At 37.8% G+C, this 16,860-nt stretch overlaps 1 protein-coding gene across 4 annotated transcripts in view; it reads left to right on the forward strand.

Annotated features, from left to right (window-relative positions):
• Positions 1 to 16,860, forward strand: part of SPATA6 (spermatogenesis associated 6) — a 133,218-nt gene that overhangs the window by 99,977 nt on the left and 16,381 nt on the right. For 3 of the 4 annotated variants that reach the window (XM_027771351.1, XM_027771352.1, XM_027771353.1), the window contains one exon: positions 844 to 943. In XM_027771351.1, the coding sequence (XP_027627152.1) occupies positions 844 to 943 (100 nt within the window). The remainder of the gene's footprint in view (positions 1 to 843; positions 944 to 16,860) is intronic. The other variant, XM_006147267.1, reaches the window with a different exon arrangement.

The raw sequence follows: 16,860 nt of genomic DNA on the forward strand, positions 1-16,860 counted from the left end.
TAAAGGAATTACCAACAGTGCTTCATATAGAAGCTTCACATAATTAGAAGGAAATTTCTATTGTTAGTATAAGTATTAGTATGAAACAAATGAAGTACTTTAATTATACTCATGCCAGTTTTAAATTTGGGAAGGGCATATGATAGAAGAATGGATGCTTCATTTCTTTTTTGATGTCTGTACTTCTAGTATCAAGACTCTAGTACAAGTCGTACCTTTTTTAAACCTGTTTTAAGTCTTTCTTTTTAAAATATTTCTCATAGAAGAGACTAGGAAGGTGATATTCTGTCTTCAGAATGGACTGTTGCAGTTCTGTGTTGCTCTATATTCAGAAAGAATAAGAACATGATTGGATTCTAAATAACATCTGCATCTATTAGACACATTTTGTTCTATTTCATAAAAATTTTTTTTGTATGCATAAAGAAATTTCTTCCACATAGTTTAAGAGAATATTGCTAGAGTATAAGAACTAATTTTAAAGGAATTGTGCATGGAATTATTATTCTACTATAAAAATCTATATCTTTATGTAGAGATAAAATTATAAATAATTATTTATGGAAATCATTAAAGTGATATGAATGTTCCCCAAATGCATGTCATACTTTATTATTAGACCGTGTGTTGCGTTTGGTGAAAAGTTAGTAGGGTAGCTCAGAATCAGTACCTGAGTTTATGTCTCCCCTCTTCTTTGGTCAAAGAAAGAAAATAAGTTATTTTAATTTTATATAAGTTATCATATAGAGGAAGGGAATAAAATGACTTTCTGTATCTCATATTTGGAAAGGTTTGTTTTTCTCTCCTGTCTATAAATTACCCATTTTTTGTTTATGCTTACAGATTCCATTCTGATTGGTGTTCACCTTCAAACTGCGATGAGATCCATGACCGGGTAAAAAATGTCTTGAAATCACATCAGGCTCATCAAAGACCTTTATATGTTAGTTTCTAAAATTTTCTCTTGAAGGCATTTTATAATAGGGCAAGAAATTTACCTACTGTGCTTAAAGCTTGCAGTATTTAGTCACTAGGAAGAAAAAAAGAGAGAAAACTCTATATAGTGAAATAAATAATTTTGCCAAAGGCAACATACCTGACTTTTTGTTTGATCAGAGTCACCATGCAAAATGTGTAACATCACGTGAACTATAAACATCAAGTGATAGTATTAGTATTTTCATGGTCTTCAAAACATGGAAACTTGTTTTGTGGCTTAGTTAAAGCAATTCCATTTGCTACAATAGATTTAATTCTAAATGGTGGCATGAGGGTGGAGGAGTGTCTCTATGTATGTGAGAATGAATTGTATGTTGAAGATGCTTCCCAGCTGACTTATATGTTCATTAAACATGTGAAAGAAGAGAGAAGGTCAGGTTTGTTGGGTTTGATATTAGAGATCATCAATATGAGAATGTTTTCTGAGATAAAACAAATATTTATACGCACGATAGCTGGGAAATCATGACAGTATATTCTTTTTGTGTTTGATTTATTGATTCATTAGTTTAAAAAAAACAGTCATTTATCATCTATGCCATGCTGAGCATGAAGTTTAGTGCCTACAATATAACTGGATTACGTGACCTTGAGATTAGGTTTTTATGATTTTAAATTTCTATATGTATGTTGTTTTTAAAATTAAGCTTGTTTTCAAAGTACAATATAACTGTAGAAAATAAAATAGTAAGTAACAATTTGATGAATTATAATAAAGTCAACAGACTTAATGTAAACTTTTTGCCAGATCAAGAAACAAAATAATAGTAATTCTGCAAAAGGACATGCCAAGTGTAAACATTACCTTCTAAGAGCAAGATTTGGGGTGTGTGTGTGTGTGTGTGTATTTTAGAGCTTTTTGTTTTAGGGCATATGTGCTCACTGGAGACAGAAAGATACAGAGACAGTGAGAGGGAAAGTGAAAAATCATCTTCAGGAGAGGGGTGGGAGGAGGATGGCCACATCACAATCCCTTTGCCTCCATTCTCCTTCCATGATCTTGGGCATGCACACACATGTGCCTGGCGTGATTTTCAGGCCACTGGGTCTGGGACTTGAACTAGGGTTGGCGAGGTGGGAGTCTAGTGACATAATTGCTACTACACCATCTATTGGCCCAGCATTGTGTGTTTTGAACTTTAGAAAAATTAGATCTTACAGTGTCTACTCCTTTTTTTTTTTTTATAACTTGTTTCTCTTTGTTTTTATAATTCAGGAATTTTTGCATTTCCAACATCTTATTTTATATAGCTGTAGTTCATTCTTGCTGCTCTATGGTACTATTTACTTATTTATTTATATCTCTGTTGATGGCCAATTGAGATATTTTTGGTTTGAGCCATTATCGAGCTGCTATGAGCAGTTTACACAAATCTTTAGGCTACATTATACACATTTTACTTGTTATTATACCTCTCCATGAAACTACTCAGAGGGTGTGTACATTCAGCTCTCATATATACTGCCAAATAATGTCTTATGTGGTTTTAACAGTTTGTACTTGCACTACCAATGTGAGAGAGTTCCATTTGTTCATGTACTCACTACTACTTGATCAATTTTATGTTTGTTTGTGCTTATGTGGTTTCATTTGGCCATTTTTATAAACAAAAAGTAATCTATCTGATAGTGGTTTTAACTGACTGTTTCGTAATTGTCTAGCAAATCTATTTTTTTTTTGAGAGATTTTTACTGTAGGGCGCATGCGCTTGCCAGACAGACAGAGAGAGACATAGAGACAGAAAGCGAGAAATCACCCCCCGGGGGGATGGTCACGCCGCAATCCCCTCTCCTCCATTCTCCTCTCGGGATCTTGGGCACGCACGCACACGCGCCCGCCTAGCAAATCTATTTTTTGACCATTCGGATATCTTCTTTCATGAATGCCTGTTCAGCTCATTTTCATTTTTCTACTCTATTGTCTACCTTTCTCTTTTTGATCAAGATATCCATATAAATTTTGAAATATTTATTTATTTCTCCTATGAGAGAGAAAAATCCCCAGTGGAGACTTCACACTGTGGCTACCGTACTCTCAGCCAGCCTGAATCATGGCATTTGCTGCTGGGGACTCCTACTGAGCAACACATGGCAAGACATAGCAGGAACACGCGTGGCCATGTGACTCCTTATAAACCCAGGAGTGTCCAACTCTGAGGGCCCCACGCTGGTTTGAATCAACTTCCAAAGGCCCACCTCCCAAAGTGATAGTCGGACTAAGTTTCCACCATAGTAATCTCTTCACACTGGCTCATGAAATCTCAAAGGTGAATTTGGGGAGCATATGTTCAAATCATATGTTGGGAGGTGGGGCCTTTGGGAGTCCATTCCGACCAACATGGGGCCCTCATAATTGGGTACTGTTTCTTGTGAAAAGTCTCTCTTTTTCTCTAGTAACATTCCTTGTTTCACAGTACGTTTTCTCTGATATTGCTGCAGCTACAAGTGCTTTCTTTTGGCATGTATATACATAATATATATTTCCCCATCCTTTTCCTTTTGTCATATCAACCCTTAAGGAAACCATAAGACAGAAGAATTTATTTGGGCTGATAAGAGTTGCAACTTGGGAGGTAGATTCACACAGCCTTGAACATGTGCTCTGAGGTCCGAGAAGCTTCCAGTAGGCTTTTAAAGGCAAAGGTCACAAGAATAGGATCACATAATGTGTTTGTCAAGAATTTAGACTGGTATAAACAAGGCAACAGAATGTTCTGTAGCAATGGAATTGGGTAACTCAGAGAGTATAGGCACTTTCTTTAAATCCCAAGCCCTTTCCTGGGATTTAAGGAGAGAAGGGAAGAGCCACACTGTTAGCTTTAGGATCTACATGTTCTGATAACACATGTATCACAAGATGCAGTGACAACTAGTTTAGAAAATTTGGGGGACTGCAACATTACTTGAAAGAATGTAGATTTAGCATTAAAAAGTTAGATGCTAAGAAAGACTAGGCATGGCTATGGCTAAGTTTTCCATGCCCTCTTGGCCAAGAGGATTTGGAAAGGGCCCCAAACCCTCTTACATTTTGTAATCATTGTACATAAATTGTATATCTTGTAAGTAGCCCATGAGATTTTTTTTTTCAAGATTAAAAATCTAGTATCTTAACTTGAGTTGTGGCTTTAGTTAGGATTAATCAAATATTTTTTATAATTCATTTTCCATTTTATTAATTTATTATTCAATTTTTTTTCTCTATCCCGTTACATTGACAGTATTGATTTTAATATACATACATGACAAATTATTTATTTAATGCCTTCCCTAATAATATTAGGAAATGAAAACATAACTCTTTTCATTCTGCCTGCATTTTGCATGTCTGTTATTATACATCTTTTTTTTTAGAGAGGGATATTTTTGCTATAGGTGTGTGCTCACCGGAGAGACAGAGAGAGACAGAAAGCAAGAAATCACCCCTTGGAGGGATGGCCAGCCACAGTTCCTTCTCCTACATTTTCTTCTCGGGATTTTGGACATGTATGCACATGCACCTAGTGTGAGTTTTAAGCTACCTGAACCGCATTGACTACATGGGAGTCCAGTGATGTAACCATTACACCTTCTGCTGGTGGTCCCTTATGCATCTTAATTCTACATGTATAGAACACACAAGAAATTGTTTTTGTTCATATACTTTTATTCATTTAAGTTCCTTATTTACCCTTTTATTTTTTTATCCTTTGCTACAGTTCTCTGTTTTCATTTGTGTTCTTTCATCATTTTCCCTTTTCCTGAAGAGCCCTCTTCAATATTTATTTTTATATAAGTATCCTGGATAGAAATTTGATTTTATTTATTTGAAAACATCTTGGTTTCACTCTTCTTTATAGAATTCTAGTTTGATAGTTATGTTTTGGAGTGGGGAGGCATTTTTAAGATGCCACTTCATTGTCTTTTGGCTTTTTAATTTGTGTCTGTTAAAAAGTCAGAAATCATTCTTTCAAAGTACTATAGGTTTTTCTCTCCTCTGTGGTATTTAAGATTTGCTCTTTGACTTTGTGATTTAGCTTTACTATGATATACTTAGATTTGGTTTTCTTGAATTAATTCTATTAAGTCTGCAGAACTTAATCCACTTATACAATGATTCTTTCTTTAATCATTACCTTTGCCCATTTCCTTATTAGCAGTTATTTATGTAAAAAAATATGTAAATAACTGTTACAGCATAACTATTTCACTGAACTTCCACATAGTTGACTACAGTTTGAGTCCCGGACCCAGCGGCTTAAAATTCACACCAGACATGTGTGCGTGCGTGCATGCCCAAAATCCTGAGAGGAGAACGGGGAAGGGATTGTGGCTTAGCCATTCCCCTGAGGAGGGGGAGTGATTTCTCCCTTTCTGTCTCTCTGGCAAGCACACATGCCCTATAGCAAAAATCTCTCTAAAATAAAAAAGGGAAAAGAGCAAAGCTAGAGAACTCAGTACCCCATTTTAAGATCTTTGCTGTAAAGCATAGTAATGAAGACAGTGTGCTGTTGACTAAATTATAGAGACATGTCAAAAGAATAGAATAGAAATCCCAGAAATAGACCCAGACAAATACTGTCAACCTATTTTTGAAAAAAATGCAAAGCCAATTAAATGGAAACTTGGTGTTTGTTATCTTTTCAACAAATGGTTCTGGATTTTAAAAAGAAAAAGCCAAGTCCCTGGACACATAATACAAAATAGATCACAGATCTTAAATGTAAAACTATAAAATGTGTAGAGAAAAACATACTAGAAAATGTGTCATTTCAATCTGAAAATGAGTTTTTAGATATGACACTAAACACACAATCTATAAAAAAATTGATAGATTGGATGTTATTAAAATTAATAAACTTGCTCTGTGAAAGACACTGTTAATAGAATATCAGGGGAGGCCACAGTCTAGGTTAAAATCTTTTCTAATCATATATATAATTACAGACTTATAACCAGAATTTAAGAAAAACAAAAAAACTTCAAACTTAAATAAACCTAATTAAAAATGGGCAAAAGTCAGTCACTCTGGCAGATGTTGCTAAGAAGTCTTATTCACAGGTTAGGACCAGATGAGATACTCAGGTTCAATGCCTGGACCAATCTAAAGGCTGGGTACAGTGGTATCTGCTGTAATCCCAGCTGGGGGTGCTGAGGCAGGAAGACTGAGGTACAGCGAGACCCTTCCTTTAAAAAATAAAATAGGAAAAAGATATGAACAGATACTTTGTTCACCAAATAGACAATAAAAAAAAATGCTCAGAAGTCATGATAATGCAAATCAAAACCACAATGAGATACCACTGTTCACCTTTTGAAATTGTTAAAGCAAACAAAATATACTGTGAAAGATAGTAACAAGAACTCTCATTCAATGAAGGTATGAATGCCCAATGATATAGTCACTTTAGAAGATAGTTTGGCAGTTTTATAAAATAAACACTTACCATATGATGCAGCAATCCTACTCCTAGGAATTTACCCAAATGGATTTAAAACTTACAGTCATACAAAAAAATCTGTACATGTGGGACCAGCAGATGATGTAATGGTTACGTAACCGGTCTCCCACATAGCCGACTGTATTTGAGTCCCAGACCCAGAGACTCAAACATGCTGGGTGCATGTGTGTGGGGGCCAAAGATCCCAAGAGGAGAATGGAGGAGAAGGGGTTGCACTGTGGCCAACCCTCCCTACCCCCAGCTGATTTCTCGCTTTCTGTCTCCCTGGCGAGCACACATGCCCTATAGCAAAAACTTCTCTTAAAAAAAAAAAAAGAAAGGAAAAAAAAATCTGTACATGAAGATTTATAGAAACTTTATTTATAATCATCCCAAACAGAAAACACCTATGAATGGTGAAGGGTGAACAGACTACTCAGTGGAATACTATTCAGCAATAAAAAAGAATAAGCTATTTATTTACACACCAAAATGATGTGTTTTGTTTGTTTGTTTTTAATCTTGCCAGACGGCACCTGTGCTGGCCAGAGAGAAATAGAGAAAGTACCCCTCACGGGGAATGGTCACACCACAATTCCTTTTCTATTTCTCCCTCTTTTCTAGATTTTGGGTATATCCACACACACGTACCTGGTGTTTCTCAAGCTGCCAGATCCAGGAATTGAACTTTGCTGTTGGCTCTATAGTATCTTATCACCTTAACCACTAGACTCTGAGCTGCCTCCAATGTGATGGGTTTTAAATTCAACCTGCTAAATGAGAGACACCAGATCCCCCAAACTACATATGCATGATTTTATTTATATGACATTATCAAAATAGCAAAAATTAGAGGAGGTAGAATAGGTTGCCTACTAAAAAGACAAGCCTCACGGGTAAGTTTTTAGGTGGATGGAGTTGTTCTTATTGGTACTGGAGTGATAAATACATAACTATACAACTGTCAAGAAATTTCTCAGAAAGAAAGAGTAAACCTTTCTGTGTTAAAATTGAAAGAAAAATGAACACGAAGTATGATGTCGTGGCTTCCAAGGATGTAGTGATGATTATAATAAGTGGATCTTACAGGATTAAGTCAGCCAGCATAAATAACATCAGAATATGGTGTTTTGACTAGATATAATAAGGCTAAAGACAAAAAGAATGACATAATCACTGTATTTAAGGTTTGGCAAACTTTTTCTTTAAAGGACAAGATATAAATATGTTTTACTTTTTGGGCTGGAGGGTTCCTGTCATCACTCTGTAGCTCTGCTGTTTTGCTGTTTAGTGAGAGAGCAGTCATAGATAACAGGTAAACAAATGAGCGTGTTTGTTTTTCTTTTTTTTTTTTTTAAACTTTATTTAGTATTTATTTTTACTTTGGCCAGAGTGGAACTGAGAGAGAGAGAGAGAGAGAGAGAGAGAGAGAGAGAGAAAGTAAGCTGCAAGGTATGGGACTCCAACCGCAGGCTGCCATGTGGGAGTCCAGCACCCTTAACCACCACGTCATCTGCCAGCCCCGCTTGTCTGTTTTTCAGTAAAACTTCATCCATGTGTACCAATGTGGATTTTATATACTTTCCATGCAAATTTTTATAAAACACATTTTTCCCTGGTCATTTAAAATTGTAAAATAAGCAGAAAGCCTCTGAAAGGCAGAAGGGAGTTTTAGGCTGTCATACCTGAGAACTTAAGAATTATACACAGTACCTGCCAGAGGGAAGAAGCATGGAATCATACCAGCTCAGAGGTAAAAGTCCCAAGAAGTAGAACCAGCAGATCGTGTAATGGCTATGGAACCAGCAGATGGTGTAATGGCTACGTCGCTGGACTCCCATGTAGTCGACTGAGGTTCAAGTCCTGGACCTGGTGGCTTAAACTCAAACCAGGTCATGTGCATACATGCCCAAGATCCTGAGAAGAGAATGGAGGAAAAGGGATTGTGGCGTGGCCACCTTCCCTGCGGGGGGTGGGGGTGGGGGGGTGGATTTCTCACTTTCTGTCTCTACCTCTTTCTGGTGAGCGCATGTGCGCTTTAACAAAAACCTCTCAAAAAAAAAAAAAAAAAAAAAAAAAAAAGAAGTTCCAAGGGGGTACTGAACCAGTAGCACCATAGTAATACACTGTGCTCTGCAAGGCTGACTCTCATAGAAAGATCCACGTTCATGTCTGGGGTCTGCTTAGCTTTTGTCTCCTCAAAACTCAGAGATTCAATTATTCCACACAGTTCCAAACATTCCGCAGTGTCTTGAGGGCACGATCAGCTCAGTTTTGCACCCATCGTGTCTGGCTGGATTTTGGCCTCTCAGATCTTTACTTTTGTCCATCTAGCATAGTGAGACTGCCAGAGCCCTGCTGGTTGCTTTGTCCTCCAGCAGAGGACCTGCGGTCGAACAAACCATATAGATTCTGTACATTTTGCTCTGTGCTCAGAATCCACAAATGCCTCCAGGAAAACCCAGCTGCAGACCATTAGCTCACCTCTGCGAGGTTATCTGTTCTCAGAAATCTTGGCACCACTAACACTATTATTTAAGCAGAGTTCTAATGCCTTTATATAACAAAAAATTATATATGTAAGCAAACTACTGCTTCCTACTCCAAGTGAAAGGCTTTCATGCCACTTTTAAAAATTACCTTAGTTTTATATTTGCCCCACTTGACTTTGTTAAATGGAAGATAGGAAGGGTGCTTATGGTGGCTTATACAGGGCACTAATCTGAGAATTTTAAGATCTTTTTTTTTATAAAGAGTAACTTGAGGACAAGCTCTTAGAATTAGTCATATTTTTCTGCCTATATTGATACCGACAGTATTTAAAGAGACTTGTCATCCTATACATGCTCTGTAGCTGGCACCACAGGGGTATTTTCATGAAATCAAATTTTCTGCCTATAAGAAACTTGTATAATCCAATGATTATTTAAGAAACTAGTAAGTAAATATGAAACAGTAAAAAAAATGTGCTGTAGTATATGATTAAGAATATGAAGCATAAGATAGAATTGTCATTGTTCTTTCAGAGAAAACTAAAATTAATTATATAAAAATAACTTTTTTTAAAAGAATTGTTTTAACCTTATTTATTATTATTTTCCAACTTGACCAGAGAGAAAGAGAGAGAGAGAGAAGGAAAGTGAAAAAGGAAGCCACCAGGTCTGGGACTTGAACCATGGTTGACCATGTGGGAATCCAGTGCCCTTAACCACCATGCCACCTGCTGGCTCCAAGAATAACTATTTACTAAATATTTGCTGTAGGCCAGGCGCTGCTCATGTATTATTCTGTTTTATTGTTATAATATATTGTAAAGTAACTATTAATTTATTTTCATTAATTTGATTTTTTAAAAAAATTTGGGCCAGTAGATGGCATGGAGGATAAGGTACTGAATCCCACATGGCTAACTGTGCAGTTCAAGTCCCAGACCTGGCAGCTTAGAAATCACGCCAGGCATGTATTGCATGTGTACCCAAGATCCCAAGAGGGAACTGGAGGAGAAGGGATCGTGGCATGGCTGATCCTTCCTGGGAGGTTCTTTCTCTCTCTCTCTCTCTCTCTCTCTCTCTCTCTCTCATGAACACATACCTCATGTAGCAAAACTAAAAATAATAATAATAATAGTAATAATAATATGACAGAGCACTTGTGTGCATGAGAGAGAGAGAGTACTCTCCACATGGTCTGGTCATGCTGTGATAGTGCATTCTTGCACATGACCTGTGTGTTTCAGGCTGACCAGGTTCGGGACTTGACTTGTGGTTGCCTTGTGGGATCTGGTTTCTCCTGAGCAGTGCATTACCACTGTGCCACAGAACTAGCCCAGTACTATTTTAAAGATGAGGAAACTGTGGTTCAGAAAAATTAAGTGACTTGTATAAGGTCATAAAGCTACTTTATATGATTGTAGCAGGATTTGAATCAAGGTTAACACCTTTTCATCTAAACCACTACGCTCTACAGAGATAAACACACATAGTATAACTTTATTCATATAAGCCCAATAATACGTCCAAGTGTAAACATGTAAATATAAGTAAACATGAGATTCCTGGAAAGCACTTATGTTCATAAACAGACAGAAATATTTAAGCCCTAATATACCAAAGATAGACATTGAAAGACACGATCTAAAACACATTTTCTCTGGAGTCAGATCAGACCAAAGTCCATGTTAGTCCTACTTAAAGAATACTCATTGACAGAAGCAGACCATCTAAATAGAAATATCACTTATGATGTTTTTTTCCTTCACAAATAATTTAATTATTAACCTCTTTTGGGACAGTGGAAAAGTTCTTTGTGAATCTAATGTCTGATGAGTAGAAAGAAGGGTAAAAATATATGTTGAAAGTTTGACAGTCATTATGAAATAACAAGGCCCCTCCCTTTTTTTTTTTTTTTTTAGATTTTTGCCATAGGGTGTGTACACCTGCTCAAGAGAGACAGTGAGAAGGAAAATGATAAATCACCCCTCCTTCTGCCAGTAGGGGATTGGCTATGCCACAATCCCTTTTCCTCCATTCTCCTCCTGGGATTTTGAACACACATGTGCCCAGAGGGGTTTTCAAGCCACCAGGTCCAGGATTAGAACCACAGTTGGCCATGTGGGAGTCTAGCACCCTAGCCACTATGCCAGCTACTGACTCTCCATCTTTTTCTTTTTTTTAATTGCCAGAGGGTATATGTACTCACCATGGAAAGAGAGGGAGAAAGTACCCCCACTGAGGCATGGTCATACGGCGATCCCTTCTTCTCCATTTCTCCACCTTGTCAGGAATTTGGGCATGCATGCACACATACCTGGCATTTTTCTGAAGTGGCTGAGTCTGGAACCTGAACCATAGTCAGCCACGTGGTATCTGACTCCCTTAACCACTAGGCTATGGGGCCAGCCTGAAAAGACCTAGTCTTAAACAAGCTAGATGAAATCTGTGATGAGAGATGATTCAGTTGAAAATAAAACCCAAAGACACAAAAGGAGAAAACATAGCTCTTTTGATTTATTCAAAATGTAAGTCATGTGAACACCACATCACTTTAGCAAAGTTCTTGAGATGTTTTTAGCAGAATGAAGAGAGCACATTTGACTTAACCTTACAACCTACCCAGTCCAGAAATGCATGGTTTTTTATTTAAATTTTTTTATACTTTTAATCACTGTGTATCATTATAGCATGCAAGTTGAATTTTCCAGTCAAATATATTATCATGATGTTCTCATCAACAGATAATTCTCCATTTTTGTGTCCCTTAAATGTTTTGTTTCTTTTTAAAGCTCTTTGTGGCAACTGTGAGGATCATCCTGTTAAAGCAGAAAGTTCTTGTTTGGCCAGATCTTGGCAAACCAGGGTAGTAAACCAGGGTAGAAGTTGAGACCTCTCTTGGAATCCAGGAGTCATGAATGATGTCAGAGGTAATCCAGGGTTAGGTAGGTGTTGAGTACTGTGGCCAGTAAAGAGTGTGTATAACCTCTCCAGAGGAGACGGCCACCACTCAGATATAGGTCATTGTTGCTATGTAGAATTTCAGTACAGTGTTAATCAGATCTTTCGATTATTTTTAGAAGTACTGGTTTTTATATAAAGTTGTTAACTAATTAAAATGAAAAACATAAAACATTTTGTGGGCCAAACAAGACACATATGTCACCTGCTAGTTGGCAACCCCTCCTTTAGGAAGTATAGAGCTTTTGGTGTCAAAAGGTGTAATATTGGTTAAAGTGCTAGACTCCCACATGGCTGACTTCAGTTCAAGTCCTGGACCTGGAGGCTTGAAACTCATGCCGGGTGTACCCAAAATCCCGAGAGGACAATGGAGGAGGAGCTGCAGTGTGACCAAACTCTGGCAGGGGCGGGGGATCTCACTGTTTCTGTCTCTCTGGCAAGTGCACATACCCTATAGCAAAAATCTCTCAAAAAAAAAAAGAAGAAAATAATAGCACTTTTAAGACTCCATCCCCCCTTCATTTATTTATTTATTTGCCATAGGGCATGTGCACTCGCAAGAGACAGATGGAGAAGGAGAGGGAAAAAGCATCACCTACTGGGGCATGGTTATGCCACAATCCCTTCTCCATTCTGTCAGGATTTTGGGTACTCACACATATGTGCCTGGCATGGTTTTCAAGCAGGTTGTCTATGTGGGATCCAGCTCTCTCTGCCACCAGGCCAAGGAACTGGCCTCTAGAGCCTCCGAGATTTAAGTGTATCGCTGGTATTTTTTTTTCTTTTTTTTCTTTTTTTGTTTTTTATTTTTTAGAGAGGTTTTTGCTATAGGGCGTGTGCGCGTGCCAGAAAGACACAGAGAGACAGAGAGACAGAAAGTGAGAAATCACCCCCCAGGGAAGATGGCCATGCCACAATCCCTTCTCTTCTATTCTCTTGGGATCTCGGGCACGCACACACACGTGCCCAGCGTGAGTTTAAGACACCAGGTCCAGGACTCAAACCGTGGTTGACTACGTGGGAGTCCAGCAACATAGCCATTACACTAACTGCTGGTCCCTCACTGGTATTTTTCTTTAAGGAAATTAATTTGATAATAGTAAGTGGGTCAGTTGCATTGGGAAAGAGGAAGAATTTGAAGTGAGATTCTTCAAAATGGCATAATAGAATAAACAAGGAAATGTATGTGATTTACCAAGAAATATTATAGTATAGATTTTAATATCATGAAGTTGATTAATAAGTTTAGCTAAAAATTGTTCAATTACTACTACATGCCAGGCATTGAACTAAGTGCTGTTTTTTTGCCGGGAGCCGTACCCCCAGTCGGGGTGGGTGCACAGGGAGGTGACGCGGGTGAACAGGAATCAGACTAAGAAGGCATTTAAAGTATAGGATTAATAATTATAAAACATGACGTCTGTTTTGTTTAGGTATAAACAGTCATACTTTTTAGAACAAGGAAGTCCATTTTTTGGGTGCATCTTCTTTTTAGATCTTGATTACTAGGGAGGGTCTTTGGATAAAAGGGTCTTCAGGAATTTTCAGTCCCAGACTAGCTTGATTACTTTAGTCCCAGATTAGCTTGAGAATTTTGAGCCTCAGGTCAGCTTTTGAGAACTTCAGCTTCAGGCTAGGGGGGCCGTAATTACAAGAGCCTAGAAATAAATTCTGTCTGGTTTAGTAAAGACAAGGTTAGTATATACTAAAGTGAAATACTTATGTTATCTCTGGGGTAGTCTACAGCTAAGAGGGTGAGTCTACATAGGAAAGGAATGTGGTCTTGTGAGTAGCTAAAGGTTACAGTGTACTTGGGACTCTCTACATGCTGCTCTATACAATGACCGTGGCTTGGGGAATGGCGATCTTCCCTTGTCCTGAGAGTAAGGGTGGCTTATGGTCTTTGGGGTAACAACATCTCGTGGATGAGTCCCTGAGCCCCTCTCGGCTACTGAGGTCCTTCGCCCATTAGTAATCCCCAGTAGGAGAAGTGAATGTAGCATTCGTTATTGACATTTTCTAGGAGGGTGGGATGAGTCTAATGGGAGTAACTCCTGTTCACAGCCGCCGCCCTACACAGCTGCCGCCTTAGTGGATCCGCATTCTTTCAGGATTATTGTAAAAGTTATAGTAAAGCTGGGGGTGCCTTTATGGGATACCGGGATACGGCAATAAGGCCCATGGCAGAGAAACTTAGTGCAGGCCAGTACAGTAACACAATGAAGGTGAGGTCCAGAACTCGTAAAACTGTTGACCTTGCAAACAGTTCTCCTCAGCTGAGTCCTTGCTCTAGGCCTGAGGGGCAGTTCTTTCATACTCAGCTTGTGTTAACTGCATGGTCCCAGCATTTTTTGAAGGCCCTATAACTAGTCTTCTGTGTAAGTTACTTGGTAGTTTCCTCACAGCTTCCTTCTGAAAAAAGATTTAAGATCTGTAACATGCTTAGAATGGTACTCCATATAAAAAGTGTTTAATAAATAATAGCTGTTTTTTTTAATCACTTATCTGTGGTGGCAGTAAAATGGAGATTTTTTATAAGCAACTATAAAGTCACCAGGAATTTATGAATTTTATTACTTTTTTCCTTAAAAGGCCAACTTTTATTTTACTAGCTTTGTTGTGCTTTTGTTACAGATGTTTTCGATTAATTTTTTTTTTTTTTTGAAGAGAGGTGTTTGCTATAGGGGTGCATGTACTCACCAGAAAGATAAAGAGGGACAGAAAGACAGAAAGTGAGAAATCACCCCCTAGGGGAGATGGCCACATCGCAATCCCTTCTCCTCTTGAGATCTTGGTCATGCACGCACACGCACCCTGTGTGAGTTTAAGCTGCTCATTCCGGAACTCGGACAGTGGTCGACTACATGAGAGTCCAGCAGCCTAACCATTACACCATCTGCTAGTCCCTTTTCATTAATTCTGTGGTAGTGCTATGCTAGGTATTTCTAAAACATTTTATTTTTCAGTATGATGCCCTTTAATTCTAAGTTGTATACCACAGTGAGTTTTCCCAAAGTGAACCCATGTGTGGCCAGCATCTGGGTCAGAAATGTGAAATTACCAGCACTGCAGAAATGCCTCTTCAGTCACTATACTCCCCACTATCCTAATACCTAACAACATACAAATTAGTTTTACGTACTTTTGTGCATTTAATAAATATTTAATATAATATTTACTATTTTTAGATTGGGTTTCTTTTGGCTGATCATTATGTTTATGACATATATATGCTTCACTTACTAATATTTTATCTATGATTTTTGCTTCTAAATTGCTGATAGTGATTGGTCTGAAGTTTTCCTTTCTTGTAATGTTCTCCCCAGATTTTAGCTGGCTTCATAAAAGTCAGTTGAGAAATATTTCCAGCCTTTTTCAGGGAGAAAAGAATCTTTATAAGATTCTTACTAAATATGCTGAACAAGTTCATCTTTTGTGACAGAGTTTTCAGTAATGGATTTCATTTCTTTTTTATCAACTCTTCAGATTTTCTGTTTCTTCTTATGCCACTTTGGTCAGTTTAGTTTTACACGAAATTTTCCTGTTTTATTTATATTATCCAATTGAATGATAGCTTTATTTTTAAATATCTGTGGAATGAATCTGCAAGTATCTATATATATTCTCTTCTGGAGAATTTTTTATCAGTACTTTTTAATCAGTACTAGAAATGCATATTTTTCTTTTCTTAGGTAGATTATTCTATAGATGTTAGGTCTCATTGATGTATAATGTTGTTCAAGTCTTCTACTTTCTTTTTGATCTTCTGATTGTGTTATTCATTGTTGAACTGTACACACATCTGCTTCTCTGGAGAATGCTGATACAGCCTGAAAGCAAAAAACTGGGGGCTATAGTCCTAACAGCCCTCACTAGTTCATCGACTTTTATCTCTAGGAGCTCCAAAAGTTTCTCAAGATAAAGATGCTTAAAAATCCACTCCTGGCTTTAGCAGGAGAGTGGGGAGAAATCCTTGTGAAATATAAGGCCTACTTAGAAGGAAATACTCCATCAGAGCTTTATGCTAGAGCTCTGGAGGAAGGGAATTTTAGCTCTCTCTAATCTTCCCATCTGACCAGGGGGTTGAGGAACAAGAAAAAACACTTATAAAGGCATAGGCCAGGGACATAGGCTCACTAAAACACTAAAATTTAACCTTCCAAGAAGGTTAAACTCAGAGTCTCACAGTTATAACAGACACACACTGGGCCTGCAGGGGGCAAGGAGGTCAAAGTACTGGATCCCACATGGCTGAATATGCAGTTGGAGCCCTGGACTTGGTGGCTTGAAAATTACAGTGGGTGCCTGGGCATGTGTGCTCAAAATCCTGAGAGGAGAATGGAGGAGAAGGGATTGTGGTTTGGCCATATCCCTGGGGGATTTCTCACTTTCTGTCTCTTGGGTCTCTCTCTGGCAAATGTACATGCCCTATAGCAAAAATCAAAACAAAAACAACCCAGACACACCATGTTGTGGAAAACCTTTGTTGTTTGAAAAATGCTATATAAAGATGTAATTTTTTTATTATCATCATAATCTTCTTTATATTACATTGGATTACATATAACTTTACAGTGTATTACATTACTTTTTCAAAAGGGAATGTCATGCATGTCAGTCAATACAGAGACATTAATCTCCCCGCTTCAACATTCAATATCTTTTCTATGTTTTCCCCAATCATTATTATTATTATTCTAATTATTTTTTAAAAACATTCAATCACTATTTCTCATTTTGCTTGTAAAAAGACTTTACCCATCATGAAATACTTCTCAGGCCAATCCAGTTGAGAATACTATACAGGTCATCATCAACAGGTAATAAGCCATATCTGTTTCTCACTAACGTCCTGCCTCTCCATTGTTCTCTTGCTATCTTTCTCTATCCTCTTCTCTTCACCTCCCCCATTCTACACTGTCCTATTCTCGTTAAGTACCTTCACTGCTTTTATGTCCTCCAATTTTTCACTCTCTACCATAGAGTGCGGATAG

This window comes from Tupaia chinensis, unplaced genomic scaffold (assembly GCF_000334495.1).
Source record: "Tupaia chinensis unplaced genomic scaffold, TupChi_1.0 Scaffold000207_1, whole genome shotgun sequence".
Taxonomy (NCBI): Eukaryota; Metazoa; Chordata; class Mammalia; order Scandentia; family Tupaiidae; genus Tupaia; species Tupaia belangeri.